This window comes from Mirounga leonina, unplaced genomic scaffold (assembly GCF_011800145.1).
Source record: "Mirounga leonina isolate KUSES-001 unplaced genomic scaffold, KU_Mleo_1.0 Mir_154, whole genome shotgun sequence".
In the NCBI taxonomy this organism is placed as follows: Eukaryota; Metazoa; Chordata; class Mammalia; order Carnivora; family Phocidae; genus Mirounga; species Mirounga leonina.
In genome coordinates this window covers 24,986,065-25,005,181 of record NW_023270389.1, presented here as the reverse complement: position 1 = coordinate 25,005,181, position 19,117 = coordinate 24,986,065, and the positions used below count along the sequence as shown (strand labels likewise).

The 19,117-nt window shown below is 42.7% G+C and overlaps 1 protein-coding gene and 1 non-coding gene across 2 annotated transcripts in view; one reads left to right on the top strand and one right to left on the bottom strand.

The window, feature by feature from the left end:
• The window catches only part of DSTYK (dual serine/threonine and tyrosine protein kinase), a 49,315-nt gene extending 45,041 nt beyond the window's left edge, over positions 1 to 4,274 (bottom strand). The window contains exon 1 of the mRNA XM_035010222.1: positions 3,853 to 4,274. Coding sequence (XP_034866113.1) covers positions 3,853 to 4,117 — 265 coding nt within the window. The 5' untranslated portion in view covers positions 4,118 to 4,274. The remainder of the gene's footprint in view (positions 1 to 3,852) is intronic.
• A 10,519-nt stretch (positions 4,275 to 14,793) lies between these two features.
• LOC118014650 lies at positions 14,794 to 14,900 on the top strand. The gene has a single exon (XR_004680341.1). It is a non-coding gene; the product is annotated as a U6 spliceosomal RNA (small nuclear RNA).
• Positions 14,901 to 19,117: the final 4,217 nt, after the last annotated feature.

The following is a 19,117-nucleotide window of genomic DNA, read 5'->3' as shown; positions in this document are numbered from 1 at the left end:
AAAAAGCTATAAAAACCTAAGAATTGTAACTCCCATAAAATGCCTATAATCTAGCCATACCTTAGCTCTCTGCCATTTTTCTGCTTTAGGTGCTGCCTACGTATATGGTTGAAGTCAGACTGTCCCTTTCTAGAGGACTGACTTCAGGTCTTCCTAGTCCTTTTCATCCCTCCTCCAACAGAAACAAATAATAGGTGCACTGCAATGATGATAATTATAATTCTTTTTTCTTTCTTAGGAGAAAAGTACAGAAGGGAAAGACTGATTCCCACTAGCCTAAGGCAAAGGCCAATGTCTTTATTTGACTCTTTGTCCCCTATACCAGATACTCAAATGTTTACTGAATAACTATGGAATAATATGACCTACCTATAATACCTACACAGCACGGTAACAGGCACTATTCTAAACATACACATTACCATATATTAACTCCCAACAACCCTAAGGGCAAGCACTACTGTTGGAATCCCCGGTTCCAGATGAGGAAACTGGCTCAGCACAGTTGTGATGTGCCCAAGGTTATCCAGATAGTAAGGAGTGGAAACAGGATTGAAGGAAGGCAGCACAGAGGAGAGCACTGAGGAGAGCATTCCAACTCATTCTGATGTCTTCAAACGTTCAGGATATGTTACAACAGCTAAGAACTCTGTTGGATCACAAAACAAGAAAAATACTTTTCCCTCTGCTACTTTGTAACACTCCATTCTGACTTTTTTCAAAGAAGTTTTCAAAGTCTTTTTCTCATTACTTCTGAAGCTGGAAAATAAACTCATCCCCTGGAGTTTGGTGAAAAGAAGGTCAATGATTTGGGCAGCAGAGGAGGAATGGAATTAAAAAAATTTCACTTGTAACTCAGTTTACTTTGTACGGGCCAGGCACAGGTACTTTTTTAGCTCCTAAAACATCATGTATGTTATATACTCTCTAAACTGACTCCAATGAATACAAAACTGTCAAAATTAAGAAGAAAGCACTATTCTGGGGTCCTTACTATCTCCTTTGTGGTTAAAAGTGATATAATAAAAATCTGGGGTTAATCGATGATCTTCAGTTGCTCAAATACTATACTACATCCAACCTAGAAGCACACTTCCACTCTGAAATGATTAAAACCTTCTAGAGGGGGCGCCTGGGTGGCTCAGTCAGTTAAGCGTCTGCCTTTGGCTCAGGTCATGATCCCAGTCTGGGATCGAGTCCCATGGCGTCCCATGGCGTCCCATGGCAGGCTCCTTGCTCAGTGGGAAGTCTGCTTGTCCCTCAAACGCTCCCCCCACTTGTGCGAGCTCTCTCTCTCTCTCTCTCGAATGAATAAATAAAATCTTAAAAAAAAAAAAACCACAAAACTTCTAGAGGTTTGTTAGGTTAGGAATTGACTGTTCCTTTCATTCATATGTGGAACTGAAGAAACAAAAGAAATGGGCAAAGAAAAAAAAAGGGACAAACAAAACAGAACTTGTGGTTGCCAGAAGGGAGGTGGGTAGGGGTTGGATGAAGTAGATAAAGGGAATAAAAAAATTTTTTTGAGTGTTCCTTCTTTTTTTTTTTTTTAAGATTTTATTTATTTATTTATTTGAGAGAGAGAGAATGAGAGAGAGCACACGATGGGGGGAGGGTCAGAGGGAGAAGCAGACTCCCTGCTGAGCAGGGAGCCCGATGCGGGACTCGATCCAGGGACTCCAGGATCATGACCTGAGCCGAAGGCAGTCGCTTAACCAACTGAGCCACCCAGGCGCCCGAGTGTTCCTTCTCTTAATATTCCGAGTTCCTATTCAGAAACCAACATTCACAAAAGAAAGTTGAGACAGTCTCTGAGTGAACTTGACCTTGCACAGATAGCCTGTAAAAGGAGAAAACAAGAGCTAGTTGTCTTTTAAGGAGTGGTTTCTACTTTCTAACACAGTTACCTAAACAGCTGGAAAAATGGCATTCCCAAAATATAAATAGTAAGTGCCACCTCACTAATCTTCCCTGATATCAACTCATTTTCACCTCTAAGGACAAAACTCTCCATACTGAAAGGAATGGAAGCATTTTATGGAACAAAATCAAATTGTTCGCAGTCCAGTCATCTGCACCCTACCCTGGTTTTTATTTCAGATGGACAAACTCCAGAGGGTGAAGAGAATTAGTTAAATACAATACGCAAAGATTAGTTCATGATGCAGTCAACTAGAAAAGCCAATGAGGCAAAATACAAAGGGTACATTTGTCTTTCTTAACTTGGCTTTTAAAGAATAAAAACAAGAGCGTGTCAAAGTGCCTTGAAAAGCTCCATCTCTCTGATTTTTTTTTCAGTAGTGATTCTAAAATAAATAGTTGTTATAAAGTAACAGCAATAGAGAACTCTTTGAGGTAAGCTATAAGAAAAACTTGTGAGCAGGGAAGCTGCTAGAAAGCACTGCTGGGGGGAGAGGGTGAAAGTACACATTCTGAGGATCATCTCTGAAAACATTAGTCCTTCTTGCCAGTTCTCCGACAGCCTCTGTAGGTAGGTCCATTTTCAGAACAGCAAATCTCTGGGCACAAGTCAAAACCACAACTCCAAAAAAGCTATCATGCCTTTCCTCCCATGTTTATTACACCCAGGCCAACTAAATGGAATAGTATCATTTAAGATCTTATCAGAATCTTACTATCTTACTTTGGTCACCATTTCTGGAGTCTCAGACAAATTTAGGATATCAAACATGCAACTCTGGAAATGCAGGACCCAACACACAAACTCTGAAGAGTTCAACAATTCATTCTGTCCTGAGCCTCCTATTCAAATGTGCTATGAGCAACTAATTTGTGCTTCCCAAACTCTGTTTGTAGACCACTTCCAACAGAATCCCCTGGGGCATTTCATGTTTAGATTCTCAGGATCCACCCATGAGACCTACTCTATATGTGGGGTAGAGCATGAGATAGATTTTTAGTTAAACTTAAGTTTGAGAATCACTAAATTAAACCCACTGACTTATTTGCTATGTTGGCCCCCGGGTACTTGTCCACATGGGACGCCAGTCCCTTCTCCCTTCCAATCTATTTCCTAATTAGACGCAGTACTTAACAAACCCTCCGGTTCCCCACCAAGAGCATTTGAAAATGAAGCGAGAAATTAGGAAAGATTAAAGCCCCTGCACGATTTTAAGTGCTTTAGGGACTCTAGCACATCCCAGGGAGAATCAAGGCAAGAAGTCTCAGCACCAGCACCAGCACCACCCCCACCCCACCACCCCCACCACCAAAAAACCCGATCCCTTCCTCTCTAACTTCCTCACCATAAGCACGAGCAACCTTTCAGGCAACTCCCTGGCACCTTATCAGACAGATATTTGCTTCAGCGACCCCAGCCCCATTTAGAATACATTCCTGCTTCTTCATAGAGTTGCCTCGCGACTGGTGCAAAAACATTGCACAAAATCACACACGCGCGCACAACACACACAATGCACTCCAGTTCCCCGGCCTCCTCGGGCTCCAGAGGCCCCCTGCCTGCTGCTCTTCCTCTGCCTGTCCACTCCTCCATCCCTAAGCGGGTCTCCGACTACAGCGGCCCACTCCCCACTCATAGCCACCCTCCCCGCTCCTCGGGGGACCCCGGCCCCTGCGCACGGCCCGCTGGCCCGGGGCCCCGGAGCCCGCTCCCGGAGTTCGGGGCGGCCCTGGGCGCCCCTCGCCCGCCCCCGCCCCGAGGGATGCCCGCCCACGGCCTCGCCGATCCGACCCGCCCAGGCCCCGCGGCCCCGCCACGCCGCCCTTCTCCCACTTTCCGCCCCTTCCCGGCTTGTTTTGCAGGGACAGGGGTGCGGTCCGCCCTCCAGCTGGCCCCTCCAGCCCCGTCTCCGCCGCCGCTGCCCTCCTTACCCGCCTGCAGCCCGGGCTCGGCGACGTCGCCGGCAGGGCCGCGCTCGGCCCCGCCGCCGCCCGTGGGGGAGGAGGGACAACTGTGGCTGTGGGAGCACTTGATGTCGCGGAAGAACTTCTGGGTTTCGCGCAGGTTCTGCCGCAGCCGGCCCAGGTAGCGGCGGTAGCGGCCGAAGCCCCGGCACAGCTCGCGGATCATTCCGCCGCCGCCCGGGCCGGGACCCGAGACGGGCTCGCTCCCCCACGGCACCCCGTCGCCCTCCATCTCCTCAGCCTGCTCTGTCCGGGCGGCTCGGTCCCCGGGCCGTGGCCCCGCTTCCCTCCTCCCCGCCCCCCTCCCCACCCCAGTGCTTCGGGGAGGAGGATTCCGCCTCCTGACGCCCCCGCCTGCAGTCGGCCGGGCTTCCAACCTCCGTCACCGCCGTTGAAAATAAACCAACCCGCAGTGCGCTGCCAACGGAACCTTTGTCTCCACTCTCCGGGAGAGTGAGGGAAGGATCACTGGAACGCGCCGTCCCTCTGCGGCGTCTCCTGGGACTTGTAGTCCGGGCCAGGCGGGCTCCGAAACCTGGAGACGGTGGATGGGACTGATTCCCCATTGAACCTCGCCGGTTCTTGTGCTCACCCGCTCTGCTCGTTTCAAAACGTGTTCCCGCCCCCTGCATGGAGACGAGAGAGAGGAGGCTGCAGAATCCGGCGTCAGCAAAAGTGGGGTGTCTTACTGAAATCAAAGCAAAAGATTTCAATAGCAAAGAGAAGGAAGGAAACAAGACTGAGGCCAGCAATATCTCCACGGCTACCCTACCCTAAATGGTTCTCACTTTCCCGGTACAGTAGATACTGGGAAATCTGCTGAAAATTCCCTAGAAATAGGGAAACCGCTCCTGTTTGTATTGCGTCCTCTTCTTCTGACTTCCTTCTCCAGGTGTGGAAAAGGGGGATGTGAAAAGGTCGTTAAAGAGCTTTAAGGTGAAGTTCGTTGGTTTCTGGAAGTCAAGAGACTGGGCTGGGTAAGGGGAAGTTGAGGTTTGCAGCGTTTCAAACTAGTTCTGATTATCTTAACTTGGCTTCTGCTAATATAGACTTTTATTGACAAAGACTGCCACGGAGCCCTGGACACAATTGCGGAGGAGACAAAACTTAACAACCACCCCCTTTTTCGCCTGCTGCTTTCTTTTCTCTTCTTCAGACACAGTGCTCTCCTGTCTTTCTTGCTCTCCATCTTTCATCCAGGCGAGACCTCTGCTCCAACAGGCTGGATGGTGTAGTTCAACTGGTTTTAAGAAGAGACTTGGGTTTGAGCCTGAATTCCTCCAATGTCTTGTCTTGGACCTATGAAGTAAGGGTTTGGACTAGTTGATCTTCAAGCCCTTTTGGCTCTAAAATTTTTTGAGTCTCGCTTCAAAATGTTTGCTTCTGTCTCCCCACCTCTCTCATCCCTTGAGTGCAAGTGCTTTTAGCAAAGTGATGTCATGATAATTGGGCTAATTCAATGTAAAATGTGAAGCCTTCACATTTCCAGGGGCTTTTAGGATTTTATAAAAAGGGGTCACTGGTTCACATGAATCTCTGCTTGGTAAGTGCATGTGAAAGACTATAGGCTAGGAGGGAGCCTCTAACTTTCTCATGTACTTCCTCCCTTTTACTTGCCTACATATTCTCCACTGGCCACTCCTCATTTTGCAAGACCCCCATGCAACCCCTAAAAGGCTTACTAAAACACAATGAAAATACAAAATGGACAGTTTAATACAAGATGGTTGATACTCTTTAAAAGAAGCCGCAGCAGGGGTGCCTGCGTGGTATAGTTGGTTGAGCATCCAACTCTGGCTCAGGTCATGATCTCAGGGTCATGGGATCGAGCCCCATGTCGCACTCTGCACTCCACGGAGTCGGCTTGAGATTCTCTCTCTCCCTATCTCTCTGCCCCTCCTGCTCGTGCGCTCACTCTCTCTAAAATAAATCTTTAAAAAATAAAAATAAAAGAAGTAGCAGCAGCATAGCAAATTAGTGTGTGACAGGTTTACTGCACACAATCATTTCTAACAAAGGAGATCAGATAAGAGAGTACTGGGGTTGGAGTTGTCCAGAAAAGAATTTGGGAACCAATACCCATCTTGAAGAAGTAACAGTTGGAAAGATGGAAGTCACCAGGGAGAGCATTATGTCAAGTAAAGGTCATGGAGCTCATTCTTTTATTTATTTATATTTTTTTTACATAGGGTCTGAACTCAGGACCCTGAGATTGAGACTAAGAGTCAGATACTCAACTGACTGAGCCACCCATGTGCCCCTGCTCATTCTTTAAAAAACTATTCACTAGTACTTTATTTTTAAAATAAGTAATATAAGACTGTAGTATAAAATGCACATGCTACAAAGGTTATACAAGGGAAAACTAAGTCTTTCTTCTACTTCCTGTCTCCCAGTCACCTAGTTCTCCTCCCAGGAGGTAACCCTGTTGCAGATACAGGTATGTATCTTTATTTATTTATTTTTTTAAAGATTCCATCCATTTTTTAGAGAGCGAGTGAGAGAGAAACAGCATGAGAGGGGAGAGGGTCAGAGAGAGAAGCAGGCTCCCCGCCGAGCCGGGAGCCCGACGCGGGACTCGATCCCAGGACCCCGGGACCATGACCTGAGCCGAAGGCAGACGCCCAACCATCTGAGCCACCCAGGCGCCCCAGGTATGTATCTTTAAATCCAGATGATAGCATACTATACTTACTCTATTATGCCTTTACAGACTCTTCCATACCAGAACATAAAGATCTGCTTCATTCTTTTTAACTGTATAATATGCTACCACGTGGATTGGTATGTTTTATTTAACAAGTCCTCTACTGACTAGGGTGCCTGGGTGGCTCAGTTGGTTAAGCATCTGCCTTCTGCCCAGGACCCTGGGATTGAGCCCCACATCAGGCTCCCAGCAGGGAGACTGCTTCTCCCTCTTCCTGTGCCCCTCCCCCTGCTTGTGCTCTCTCTCTCAAATAAATAAATACAATGTTAAAAAAAAAAAAAAAGTGCTCTACTGATGGGCTTGTAGGTTTTTTGCAGTCTTTTTTTTTTTTTTTTTAAGATTTTATTTATTTATTTGACAGAGAGAGACAGTGAGAGCAAGAACACAAGCAGGGGGAGTGGGAGAGGGAGAAGCAGGCTTCCCGCAGAGCAGGGAGCCCGATGTGGGCTTGATCCCAGGACCCTGAGATCATGACCTAAGCTGAAGGCAGATGCTTAACGACTGAGCCACACAGGTGCCCCAGCAGTCTTTTGTTATTACAAATAATGCTAACCTTGTACATACATAATTTAAAAATTTGAGTATGTATATGTCTCATCTCTATTTTTGCTTTGCTGAGGAAAACAATTGTTTGTTTCCTGCTACTTAAAAGCTTAAATATGCGACTGTCAGTGAACTCTTCCTAAATCACAGTGAGCTACACGTAAAAACACATATTTTATTCAAATATCTAAGGACAAATGGAGGAGAATAAAGATTTGAATGGTATCAAGAGAGAACTCAAGTTAGGATAGGAAAATGTTCCTCAAGAGTGATGAGAGTTAAGCAGTTAATAAGGATGAACACACAGATCTACTTTTGTTTCCCCCTACAACACCATGAAAATGACAGTAATGGGATTTTTAAAGCATGAACCCACAATAATGAGAGGAGCCAGTAGGAGAAACAAAAACAAAAAAAGTAGAAGCTGGAAAGCAAATGGACAAGCGTTAACTAAGTTAACCTGGAGAAACCTGAACCCTAAATCCAAAGTGGATAAAGCCGAGGCCCAACCTGATTTATACCTGCCGAATCCGTCAAGTCTCCAAACTTGGTGGCACTAACCCCGCCTGCCACCCCCCCCCCCCCAGTTGCCCACCAGCGATGTCTAGGAGCCACCTACAGGTTGTACCCTGGGCAGGGATTAAAATAAGAATTTCGAAAGCTGTTTAAGATCTCCAGGTTACCTCCCCCTTCTTCAATGGCTGCACTCTTCCTCTAAAAGAAAACTGAAGTATTTATTCTCCAGAGCAGGTCGAAGAGGAGTCTCTGTATAAACAGGGAGATAAGTGGATTTATGGATATTGGATGCTAAGATTCCTAGCCCTGTTCCTCCATTCAATTTCCAGATCTCCGGCTACCAGGCGTTGACCTTCCAGAGAGGAAATGTGAGGTGTCTTTTTCAAGGACTCTGACCAGGCCAAGAGGAAAAGCCCAAAGATACTGACATCAGAACAGAGATTTTTTTTTAACTGAGATATAACTAACATTGAAGTTTATATTAGTTTCAGGTATACAACATAATGATTCAATATATGAATATATATTCACCATAAGTCTAGTTAACATCCATTACCATACATAAAGAATTTTTTTCTTGTGATGAGAACTTTCAAGACTTACTCTCTTAGCAACTTTCAAATATGCGATAAAGTATGATTAACACCAGTCCCCATGCTGTAGGTGACATCCCTGTGACTGATTTATTCCCTACCTGGAAGTTTGTGCCTTTTGACTCCCTTTACCTATTTTGCCCCATCCCCCTGCCCTGCCTCTGGCAACCACCCATCCAGAACACAGATTTTTTTCTGGCTTGTTCACTGCTCTCTCTCCTGCACCTAGAACAGTGCCTGTGACTTAGTAGGTGTTCCTTAGATATTTGTCAAATGAATGAATGTTCACTGTAGATATTTTTAAATATTCAGGAAAGCACAAAGGAGAACATAAAAACTACTCATATTTTTACTATCCAGTAAGAACAAGTTCCTCTTGGAACTATGACAAGTTCCTCTTGGTTAGATTTGATTTGATTTCTAGAGAAATTCCAAAGTCTTTTTTTAGGTTTATTTTTATATTTTTAGTATTTTTTCTTTTTCTTTTTTTTTTTTTAAAGATTTTATTTATTCACTTGAGACAGAGGGAGACAGAAAGAACACACAAGCAGGGGGAGAGGCAGAGGGAGAGGGAGAAGCAAACTCCCTGCTGAGCAGGGAGTCCAATGTGGGGCTCCATCCCAGGACCCTGGGGTCATGACCTGAGCCAAAGGCAGACGCTTAACCATCTGAGCCACCCAGGCACCCCTATTTTTAATTTTTCTTAAGTAGGCTCCATGCCCAATGCCGGGCTTGAAATCATGACCCTGAGATCAAGAGATCAGCTCTACCAACTGAGCCAGCCGGGTGCCCCAAGATTCTGGAGTCTTGATCCTCATGTTCATGTAGGTGGAAATCAGGTGTTTTTTTGTGGAATACCAAGAGACAGTAACATTCATTTCTGCAGTGTGAATTAGGAACAAGTTTACGAAGAGAAAGAATAACTGTTCTCTATTATGCAACATAAAATCACAATCACAAATCCAAGAATTTAGGGGGTGCCTGGCTGGCTTACTTGGTAGAGCATGCAACTCTTGATCTTGGGCTTGTGAGTTCGAGCCCCACATTGGGTGTAGAGATTACTTAAAAATAAAATCATTTTAAAAAAATACCAAGAATTATTTATTTATTTATTTATTTATTTATTTATTTATTTATTTATTTTTAAGATTTCATTTATTCATCTGACAGAGAGAGACACAGCGAGAGAGGGAACACAAGCAGGGGGAGTGGGAGAGGGAGAAGCAGGCTTCCCGCGGAGCAGGGAGCCTGATGCGGGGCTCAATCCCAGGACCCTGGGATCATGACCTGAGCCTAAGTCAGACACTTAATGACTGAGCCACCCAGGTGCCCCCCTAAAATCCAAGAATTTAAAAACTTACAAATTAAAGGGAAAAACATACAACAAACAACATTTCGAGTTTTCCATAGGTATTTCTTTACTACTGTTCAATTATTGTCATCTTCTGAAGTTACTAACAGGCAAGTGATAGTCCGCTCTAAAGAAGAGAAAGAAAATGATGGAAGAAAAGACAAGAAAATATAATTCATTGACTTAATTTGATCTATGAATTGGGAAAAAGGTCACCGTTATCAAGTTTAGCAGCAGGACATACCTTCCTCCAGCTCAAAACTGATTTCCAAGGGAATATGCTCGAGAATCTCTGTTCTTGACAATCTGGCTTCTCTTCTCTATTTCGTATATTGCTGGAGGTGCTGCAGAGCAGTGCTTCTCAAAGTTTAATGGACGCAAGAATCATGCGGGGATATTGTCAAAATACACTAGGTGTGGGGCATGGCTTGGGGTTCTACATTTATAACAAGTGCCAATGCTGCTGGTCTAGGGACCACACTGAGTAGCAAGGGTATGCAGATACAGAATAGGAGTGAGCAAAGCTTTAGGGTTAAGGACATAGGTCTTGGAGTCAAAGAGACCAGCGTTCTTTTTTTTTTTTTTTTTTTTTAAGATTTTATTTTTAAGTAATCTCTACACCCAGTGTGGGGCTCGAACTCACAACCCTGAGATCAAGGGTTGCACTCTCTACCGACTGGCCAGCCAGGTGCTCCAGAGACCTGCATTCAAATCCTGGCTCTACCCTTTCCCATTTGTATGCCTTGGAGACATTAACTTATTTTCTATAAATCTTAGTTCCTTATCTGAAAAATTGTGAGCATCTAAAGAGCAATGCCAGGGGTGCCTGGCTGACTCAGTCGGGAGAGCATGCAACTCTTGCTCTCAGGATTGTAAGTTCAAGTCCCACACTGGGTGTAGAGATTACTTAAAAATACAGTCTTTAGGGCACCTGGGTGGCTCGGTTGGTTGAGTGTCGCCTTTGGCTCAGGTCATGATCTCAGGGTCCTGGGATCAAGCCCCACGTCGGGTTCCCTGCTCCATGGGGAGCCTGCTTCTCCCTCTCCCTTTGCCTCTACCCCTGCTTGTGCTCTCACTATCTCTGTCACTATCTGTCTCTCTCTATCAAATAAATAAATAAAATCTTCAAAAAAAATAAAGTCTAAAAAAAAAGAGCGATGCCAATTGTAAATCTCAAAGTATGTTGAGAAAAAATATATAAAGCAATATCTAACACACGACAACAGCTCAGTAAATGGCAACTGCTTATATCAATTATGTTGTCATTATTACAAACCTGAATTCTAGTCCTGACATGCTACTATAGAAACTTGGGCAAGAGGTTGGCCCTTCTGAGTCTCAGTTTTCTCATCCATCAAAGGGGATAATAATAGTGCCCACCTCAAAAGGTTATTGTGAAGATTAACATGGGGGAAAAAGTATAAAAAATACTTATTACAGAGCCTACCATATAGAAGACACTCAGTAGAAGGTCACTGAAGTTATGATTGCTCTAAGTCTTGGTTCTGCCCCCGGCTCTGTGACTTCTGGTAAAAGAGAGGATCCCAAGATTGTATTCAACATCACTGTGTTGGTGGGAGGATGGAATAAGCCATAGTAAATGAAAGTGTTTTGGAAATGAACTCCTGTAAAAATTTAAGCAAAAGCATGAGAGTCAGAATCTGACCTGAGTTCCAGCCCTAGATGTGCTAATATGTTACTTTGTGATCTTAAGCAAATGGCTTAACTGCTTGGAGCCTCAGTTACTTCATCCACATAGTGGGGCTAATAATACCGACTTCACAGGGTCATGAGGATTAAATGAAATAACGTGTAAAGCATTTACTACCTTGCCTGGCATACAAAAGTTCTTGATAAATGTTTTCTTTCCTATGCATAGTAATTACATTCAAGATTATTTATTTTTCCAAGGAGGATGGTATTTCCAAAAATATTTTGGTTTTGTTTGTGAGATTCTCTCCACGAAGATTTATTAACTTGAAGATTAAAGGTCTATAAAACTGAACTTCTAAATGTATTCTATTTAATTATACATCAAATATCATTCCAATGCTGAAGATTTCATCAGTGGTGTCCCTGGCTATTGGAAGGCAGAGCATGGGGAGGAAAAACGATCAATTAAAAAGAATTTGGTATAACCCTAGAGATCATCTTTGTTTTACTGCCAAGTAGAACAAAGTTTCCAGAAATTTTTTAGAGGAACTAAAGTAACTGACCCAAAGCTTTCCAGAAGCAGCCCTGGACATACTGTTGCCGTAATTCATTTCTCATTAGTAAGAGAAGATTGCTACTGCTTTTTCAAGTCTAAATGGTTTTCATCCACACTTCAGTGGAACCCATTTTAAATTAATTTCCTTACTTGCCCAGGATAAAACCTTGCAACAAGTTATATTCTTGTATTTTTCTGCTGATCTTGGATGAAGATGGGTAGATGAAAATCTAACAATAATACCCTTTTCTAGGGCTCAGTCGTTAAGCATCTGCCTTCGGCTCAGGTCATGATCCCAGGGTCCTGGGATCAAGCCTCGTGTTGGGCTCCCTGCTCTGCAGGAGGCCTGCTTCTCCCTCTCCCACTCCCCCTGCTTGTGTTCCTTCTCTCGCTGTGTCTCTCTGTCAAATAAATAAATAAAATCTTAAAAAACAAATAAATTAAAAAATTAAAAAAAAATAATACCCTTTTCTATGTCAATGTTAACTTGGTAGAGGTTTTCTAGAAGATTCTGAAGCCTGTGTTCTAAACATATTCTACCTGGCATAGTCTGTATCTATATGTGCCAAACACAATGTCTGATACAAAGAGGGTGCTCAATATATATTAGCCAAAAGAAAAAATATTTCTTTCATACTGTCCTGCTCCTTCTTTGCTCATGAATCTAGCTCTGCATGGAAGTGGTTTAATGGAGGCAGGGGGTATCACTCTGAAGCAAAGGTGGATGGAAGGCATCCTGGTCATGAGATGACCTTCCCCACCCCCAAATTGTAGAGAGAGAGACCTCTATCTAACAAGCATCACATAAACTTCTAAGTGCTTAGAAAACAGGCCCTGGAACCTCGCTGAACCACCTTTCTATATGTCAGTGTTTGAGGTTCCTATCATTTTCTTAGAGCTGATTCCAGATGCACGGATTTAGGACCCTTCTCCCAATAGGGCTTAGTGATCCATTTAGGCAAGTTTCCTGATGACATGTGCACATACTTCCTACATAGGGAGTATGCAATTTTTTAAGGGCGTGGAGGAAGAAAGGAGGAAAATAGTATAACATTTAAAACATCATAAAAATAAGTACTTTCTGGGGTGCCGGGGTGGCTCAGTCAGTTAAGCTCCTACCTTCAGCGCAGGTCATGATCCCAGGGTCCTAGGATCGAGCCCTGCATGGGCTCCCTGCTCAGTGGAGAGCCTGCTTCTCTATCTCCCTCTGCTGCTCCCTCTGCTCATGCTCGCTCTCTCTCAAATAAATAAATAAAATCTTTAAAAAAATAAATAAAATATTAAAATAATAAAAATAAAATATTAAAAAAATAAGTACTTTCCAAATAAAGTTTTCAGTGGTTCTATATCCCAGCATAAAACTTACAATTATTGCTTAGTACTCCCTTCCCATCTTTATCCATGGTTTATATCAACTTTAGTTCTTACAACGACCCTGGAAAGATGGATATTTTATCTTTGTTTTATAAATGTGGAAATCAAGACTCAGGTTAAGTGATTTGTCCATATAGCTAGCTAATAACATACGTTTGCCTGACTCCTTATTCTATCTAGCTCAAGACAATTTCCCATTCTAATGCTTTCATTTTATGTTACTTAAAGAAGGCTTTTTGTGTTTCTGTATACTTATCACACGGATCTCTTCAACAGTAGCTAACATTCCATTGCATTCTTACACCATTGTTACTCACCCACTTCCTATTCTTGGGCATGTAGGTCATTTCAGGTTTTCCACTGCTGTAAACAATGCTGCTTTATATACTTTTTGTTGTGTTGTTGCTTTGTTTTCTTCTTTTGAATTATTTCCTAGGAGGGTATTACTGGGTAAAAGGGTATAGACATGTATATATTTTTGGCTATTTATGTGACTGAATTGTACAAAGTCATTGCATCTTGAAAGAGAATATTATCTTCCTTCATCATACCCTGTGAGAGGCATAAGGCAAGCCTGGGTGGACTCAGCAATGAAAACAGCCCTTTGTCCCTCCAGCTGCTTGGGGATGCCCCGGGGCCATATGAGACTCCCTGAAAATGATTTATGACATAATCCAGAATAAGATCTCACATGGGATAGTGTGATCCCTCTTTCCCAGGAAAGACTTCCTTAATTAAATTGTCTTTTTCTTTTTGCAGTCACAAGATCAGCAGGTTTTCCAGCAACTGACACTTCCCTCTTAATTCAGACTACAGCTCTCCGTTCCTGTGTTGGGAAAAAGTGTAGTAGCTGTGAGAAAGCCTACATTCCACTCTTGGTTTGCCATTCCAAACTAGGTGCAAAAGGGTCAGGATATATGACACCAAGGAAAGGAAGTCCCGATAGAGCTGAAAAAGGTTTTAGAAACAGTCTAGAGGAAGTAAAAGTGAGGAAAAGTCCTACCAGAATAAGAAAGCGCTGTTTCAATGAGTGGAAGGTAATTTTGAGAGATACATTAATATCTCTGCCTCTCAGTTACCTTACATGGCAAAGTACCATTTGAACTTATTGAAAGGTTTAGGCTGAAATTATATGGCACATAAAAGGCACTCAGATGATAGCTGTTGTTATTATTAATAAGCACGTAGCCATAGCATAAGTGCAGTGGGCATTGTGGGAGAAGACACTGAAGGCAAACAGAACTGGTTGGGCTAGCTCTTCCTAGTCAGGTGACCTCAGGTAAGTTTTAATCCGCTTTGAGCTTCAGTTTCCCATCTGTGAAAAGGAGGTTATGAACTTACCTACAAAGTTTGTTTTATAGCCCAGATGGGAGCTTGTGACAGGCAAATAGTAAGTGCTCAATAAATAGGAGATACTATTATTTTTTTAGCACTGTTATATTTTTTTGTAAGTAGGTTCCACACCCAGCGTGGAGCCCAAAGCAGGGCTTGAACTCATGACCCTGAAATCAAGACTTTAGCTGAGACTGAGAGCCAGACGCTCAACTGACTGAGCCACCCAGGCGCCCCTGGAGGTATTATTAATTCACAAATCTATTGATAAATGTGATCAACTCTGCTCACTTTGGCAGCACATATACCAAAATTGGAATGATACAGACAAGATCAGCATGGCCCCTGCACAAGGATGAGATGCAAATTTGTGAAGCATTCCGTATTTTTCTGATTTAAAATAAATCTACATGGGGACGCCTAGGTGGCTCAGTCATTAAGCGTCTGCCTTTGGCTCAGGTCATGGTCCCAGGGTCCTGGGATCAAGCCCCATGTTGGGCTCCCTGCTCTGCGGGAAGCCTGCTTCTCCCTCTCCCACTCCCCCGCTTGTGTTCCTTCTCTTGCTGTCTCTCTGTCAAAAAAATAAAAATAAAAAATAAAATAAAATAAAATAAATCTACATGTTTATTGAATTAAAAAAATAATAAACGTGATCAACTAAGTCTTCCCCTATATCAGGGGTTCTTAAACTTCATTGTGTGTAAGAATCACCTAGGATCCTTGTTTCAGGTGCAGGTTTTCAGGCTCCCCCTCTCCCCAGGAAATTCTGTTTCTATCCTTTTGGTATAGGGTCTGGAGATCTGAATATATAACTAAACTCCAAGGTGATTTATGTTGCCGGTAATCCATGAACCATACTTTTTGAGAAACACTGTCCTATGGTCTCAGAGAATAAAAAGAAAAAAATGTTTTTCCCATCATGAATACACCATAAAAACTCTATAATATACAGATGTAAAATTAAAGAGATCCGAATATTGAATGATTCTATTTTCAAGATGACTTGGGGCGCCTGGGTGGCTCAGTCGGTTAAGCGTCTGCCTTCAGCTCAGGTCCTGATCTCAGGGTCCTGGGATTGAGCCCCGCATCAGGCTCCCTGCTCGGCGGGGAGTCTGCTTCTTCTTCTCCCTCTGCCCCTCCCCCCTGCTTGTGTGCTCTCTCTCTCTCTCTCAAATAAATAAAATCTTTTTTTTTTAAAGATGACTTATATAGTTCTTACCTACTTAAAGGCTTCTGAATCATCCTAAAACAACATATTATTCTTTTAACACTCATGATATGGGTGAATGTGTGTAAACACTTCTTTCTCAGAGTCATTTCAGTCCCTTGTAGGAAACCTCTCTCCCCTCTGCACTGGGGGCCTTAACTATTTCCCCCTTGGAATGTTGACACACATCACGATTTCAGTCTTTTGTTGTTTTACATTTTGTTTGTGCCTTTTATTTCCCCACCTGGACTTTAAGTCCAAAGGCAGCGACCCATGTCTTTTCTGGTTCTCTGTCTTCACAGGCATCTTGTAAAGCCTTTGTACATGATATGTGGTTCATAAATATGTTTGAATGGGGGTGCCTGGGTGGCTCAGTTGTTAGGCGCCTGCCTTCAGCTCAGGTCATGATTCCAGGGTCCTGGGATCGAGCCCCGCATCGGGCTCCCTGCTTGGCGGGAACCTGCTTCTCCCTCTCCCACTCCCCCTGCTTGTGTTCCCTCTCTCACTGTGTCTCTGTTGGATGAATAAATAAAATCTTAAAAAAAAAAATATGTTTGAATGAATGCAGATATATTTAACTGTAGACTAGTTCTCATTGATAAATTTTTTACCACAGGAATGGCTCAGAATTACAGCTGTGAAGGGTGAGCTACTGGGCTTTTTCACGTTTAGAACCAGACAGAGCAGGGTACAGATCTCAGGCCTATGAAAGAAAGTGCTAGAATCCCTCTGAGCCTGTTTTCTCATTTGTACAGTGGGAATAATTTACCTTGCAGAGCTGCTGTGGGGATTAAGTAAGACAGTGCTCACAAGGTTCCTAGCAAAGTGCACAACACCTGAGTTCTCTTTCAATGGTATAACTGCTTATTCTTATTATCATATCTAAAAGTACCACATTAGAATAATAGACGCAACTGCCATAGACATCTGTCTTCAGATATAAAATAATAAAACCACTGATCCTCTCTGAGCAAAGCTGATATTTTCTCCTTTTTTTCCTCTCTTTCATTTTATTTTATTTTTTTAAGGTCTAGCCTTTTCAGCTTTAAGTAACAGATTGTCCAGAGGTTTTCTATGGATTCCCTATAGAGATGGAAAAGGACACAAAGCAGCCATTTTACCAGTCCCAGGCTTTCACCCAGAGCAGTACAATCAGGGTTTAAGTTTACACTTCACAAACCTCCTCTGTTCATAGCCATGATTATTGTGACCTTTCTCCCATACTAAGGAGCAACAAGCACCCAGAATGAAGAATATGCATCCTACCTGCAATGAAATGCAGGCACTTCCAGCTTTTTCTATTACAGAGAGGAGATTTAGCAGTCCCAGGAATGAGCCGGACGCTGGGATCTCCCATGCAGGTCTCAGGGATGTGAGAGGAAGCGACACAGGAATGGCAATCTGTTCGGTGTTACTCTTTTAAAACATTGCCAGTTAAGTATCAGAGATTCTATGCTATGGAGGAAATAACACGGACAATTTTGAATAAAAACAGTAATTACAGATTTATTTCTGAAGGCAAAAAATTGAAACACCTAAGTATCTAAGAATAAGGTAGATGGTGGTGGGTAAATAAACCATGATATATTCACTTGATAGAATAGATAAGTAGTCACTAAAAATATTTATTTAGACATATTTCCATGTGGAATAATGTGGAAGATGTAATAATATGTGGATAATGATTCTGAGTACATTTTAAGTAAAAAACAATAAATTTTAGTATAGACTCAGAGCTTTCTCCAACTCACCAGTGATGCCGACAGAGCCTTCCCGGTCCTGTCTGCCTCTTAGAACAGCCAATAAAAAGCCTGTATTTAGGTGGTGGGATGGTGATGTCATTGACAATCCGGCCAATCTCTCTGACGATTATTTGCATAGTTTACTTCTCCTAATCCCACAGAACCCAATTTCTTTTAAGAGGAGCATTGAATGGAAATGGAAATCTCTAAAAGAAAGGGAGGAAAATTACATTAACAAAGGGATATTTATAATGATGTTGGTATCAAAATACAGTGATGGAAATCATATCTGGTCTCAGTAGAGAGTACTTTTACCTTCTAAGCAAGGTATTCTTCTTAATATGTTAGATCTCACAAGAGCTGACCACTATTACCCATTTGATGTTGAAAATGTTTTTTAAAGAATTCCTACGGTGTAGGAAACAGAATTTTCTTGGATAATCTGCAAACTCCTTGCTAATGGCATAAAGAGAAGCCTTTTGAAAAAAGAAAAAACAAACTCTACTCTATGTTTACCTGTTGATCTTGGCACTTTATCCTCTATAATTAAAGCCTCTTCCGTTTATCAAGCTAATTGAACTGGCTGTTGACAAGGGAACAGGATTCCATAACCCTGATCTTTATCCTTCTTGTTTATACATGTACTGGTTTGGCATATTTGATCCTACCAGGAGTGCCCCCTTTCATTAGCCTAACCGGGATTTCCTTTCACAAAAAGCATTAAGCTTAGGGAAATAATTATGCTTTTTTCATGGCAGACTGGGGGCTTAGATAAGTTTGCTAATTATTTTTGTTTCATTTAGGTTTACTGAGCACATCTATGTGTCAAATGTCTTCACATGCATTATCTAGTTTTATCCTTAGGATAACAGTGTGAGGATAGATATTATTAGTGCCTATTTATTGATAAGAAAACCAAGGGTGAGAGAAGTTAGCTGGTTAACCAAAAACACACAGGGAGTAACAGAACTGGAATTCTTACATGGATGGTCTAACACCAAGACCTGTGTGCTTCCCTCAACACCGTGTTATTTATTTATAATTAACTAGTGGTGTCAAAGCAGAATGGAAAATGCTACTCTTACATACCAAATATAATCTCTTGCATTGAGAATCTGCAAATTTTTGTCTTATCTTGAGCATCAAAACATACTATGTGCCTGGAGCGCCTGGGTGGCTCAGGTCGTTAAGCATCTGCCTTCGGCTCAGGTCATGATCTCAGGGTCCTGGGATCGAGCCCCGCATCAGGCTCCCTGCTCCGCGGGAAGCCTGCTTCTCCCTCTCCCACTCCCCCGTGCTTGTGTTCCCTCTCTCGCTGTCTCTCTCTCCCTGTCATATAAATAAATAAAATCTTTAAAAAAAACATACTATATACCTGTGTTCTTCCAAAGAAGCCTAGAAAAATAGAATGATCGATCCTTTCAACAGAATTTCAATCAAAGTCCTTTCAAGTTCTAGTTATCTTAGGTACTCAAGAATTTACTATGGCTAATGAAAATTTGCCGTCAGCTTCAAACTGGCAGTTGCAATCACACAGTTCTCTTTATAGAATTCCCACCCAAACTCCTTTGGCAGTAGTGTATTCATTCTATAATATGACCTCAGAGAAAGTTGGAATGGGTGAGAAACAAGGTTAGAACACTTGAAGTGGGATGTGT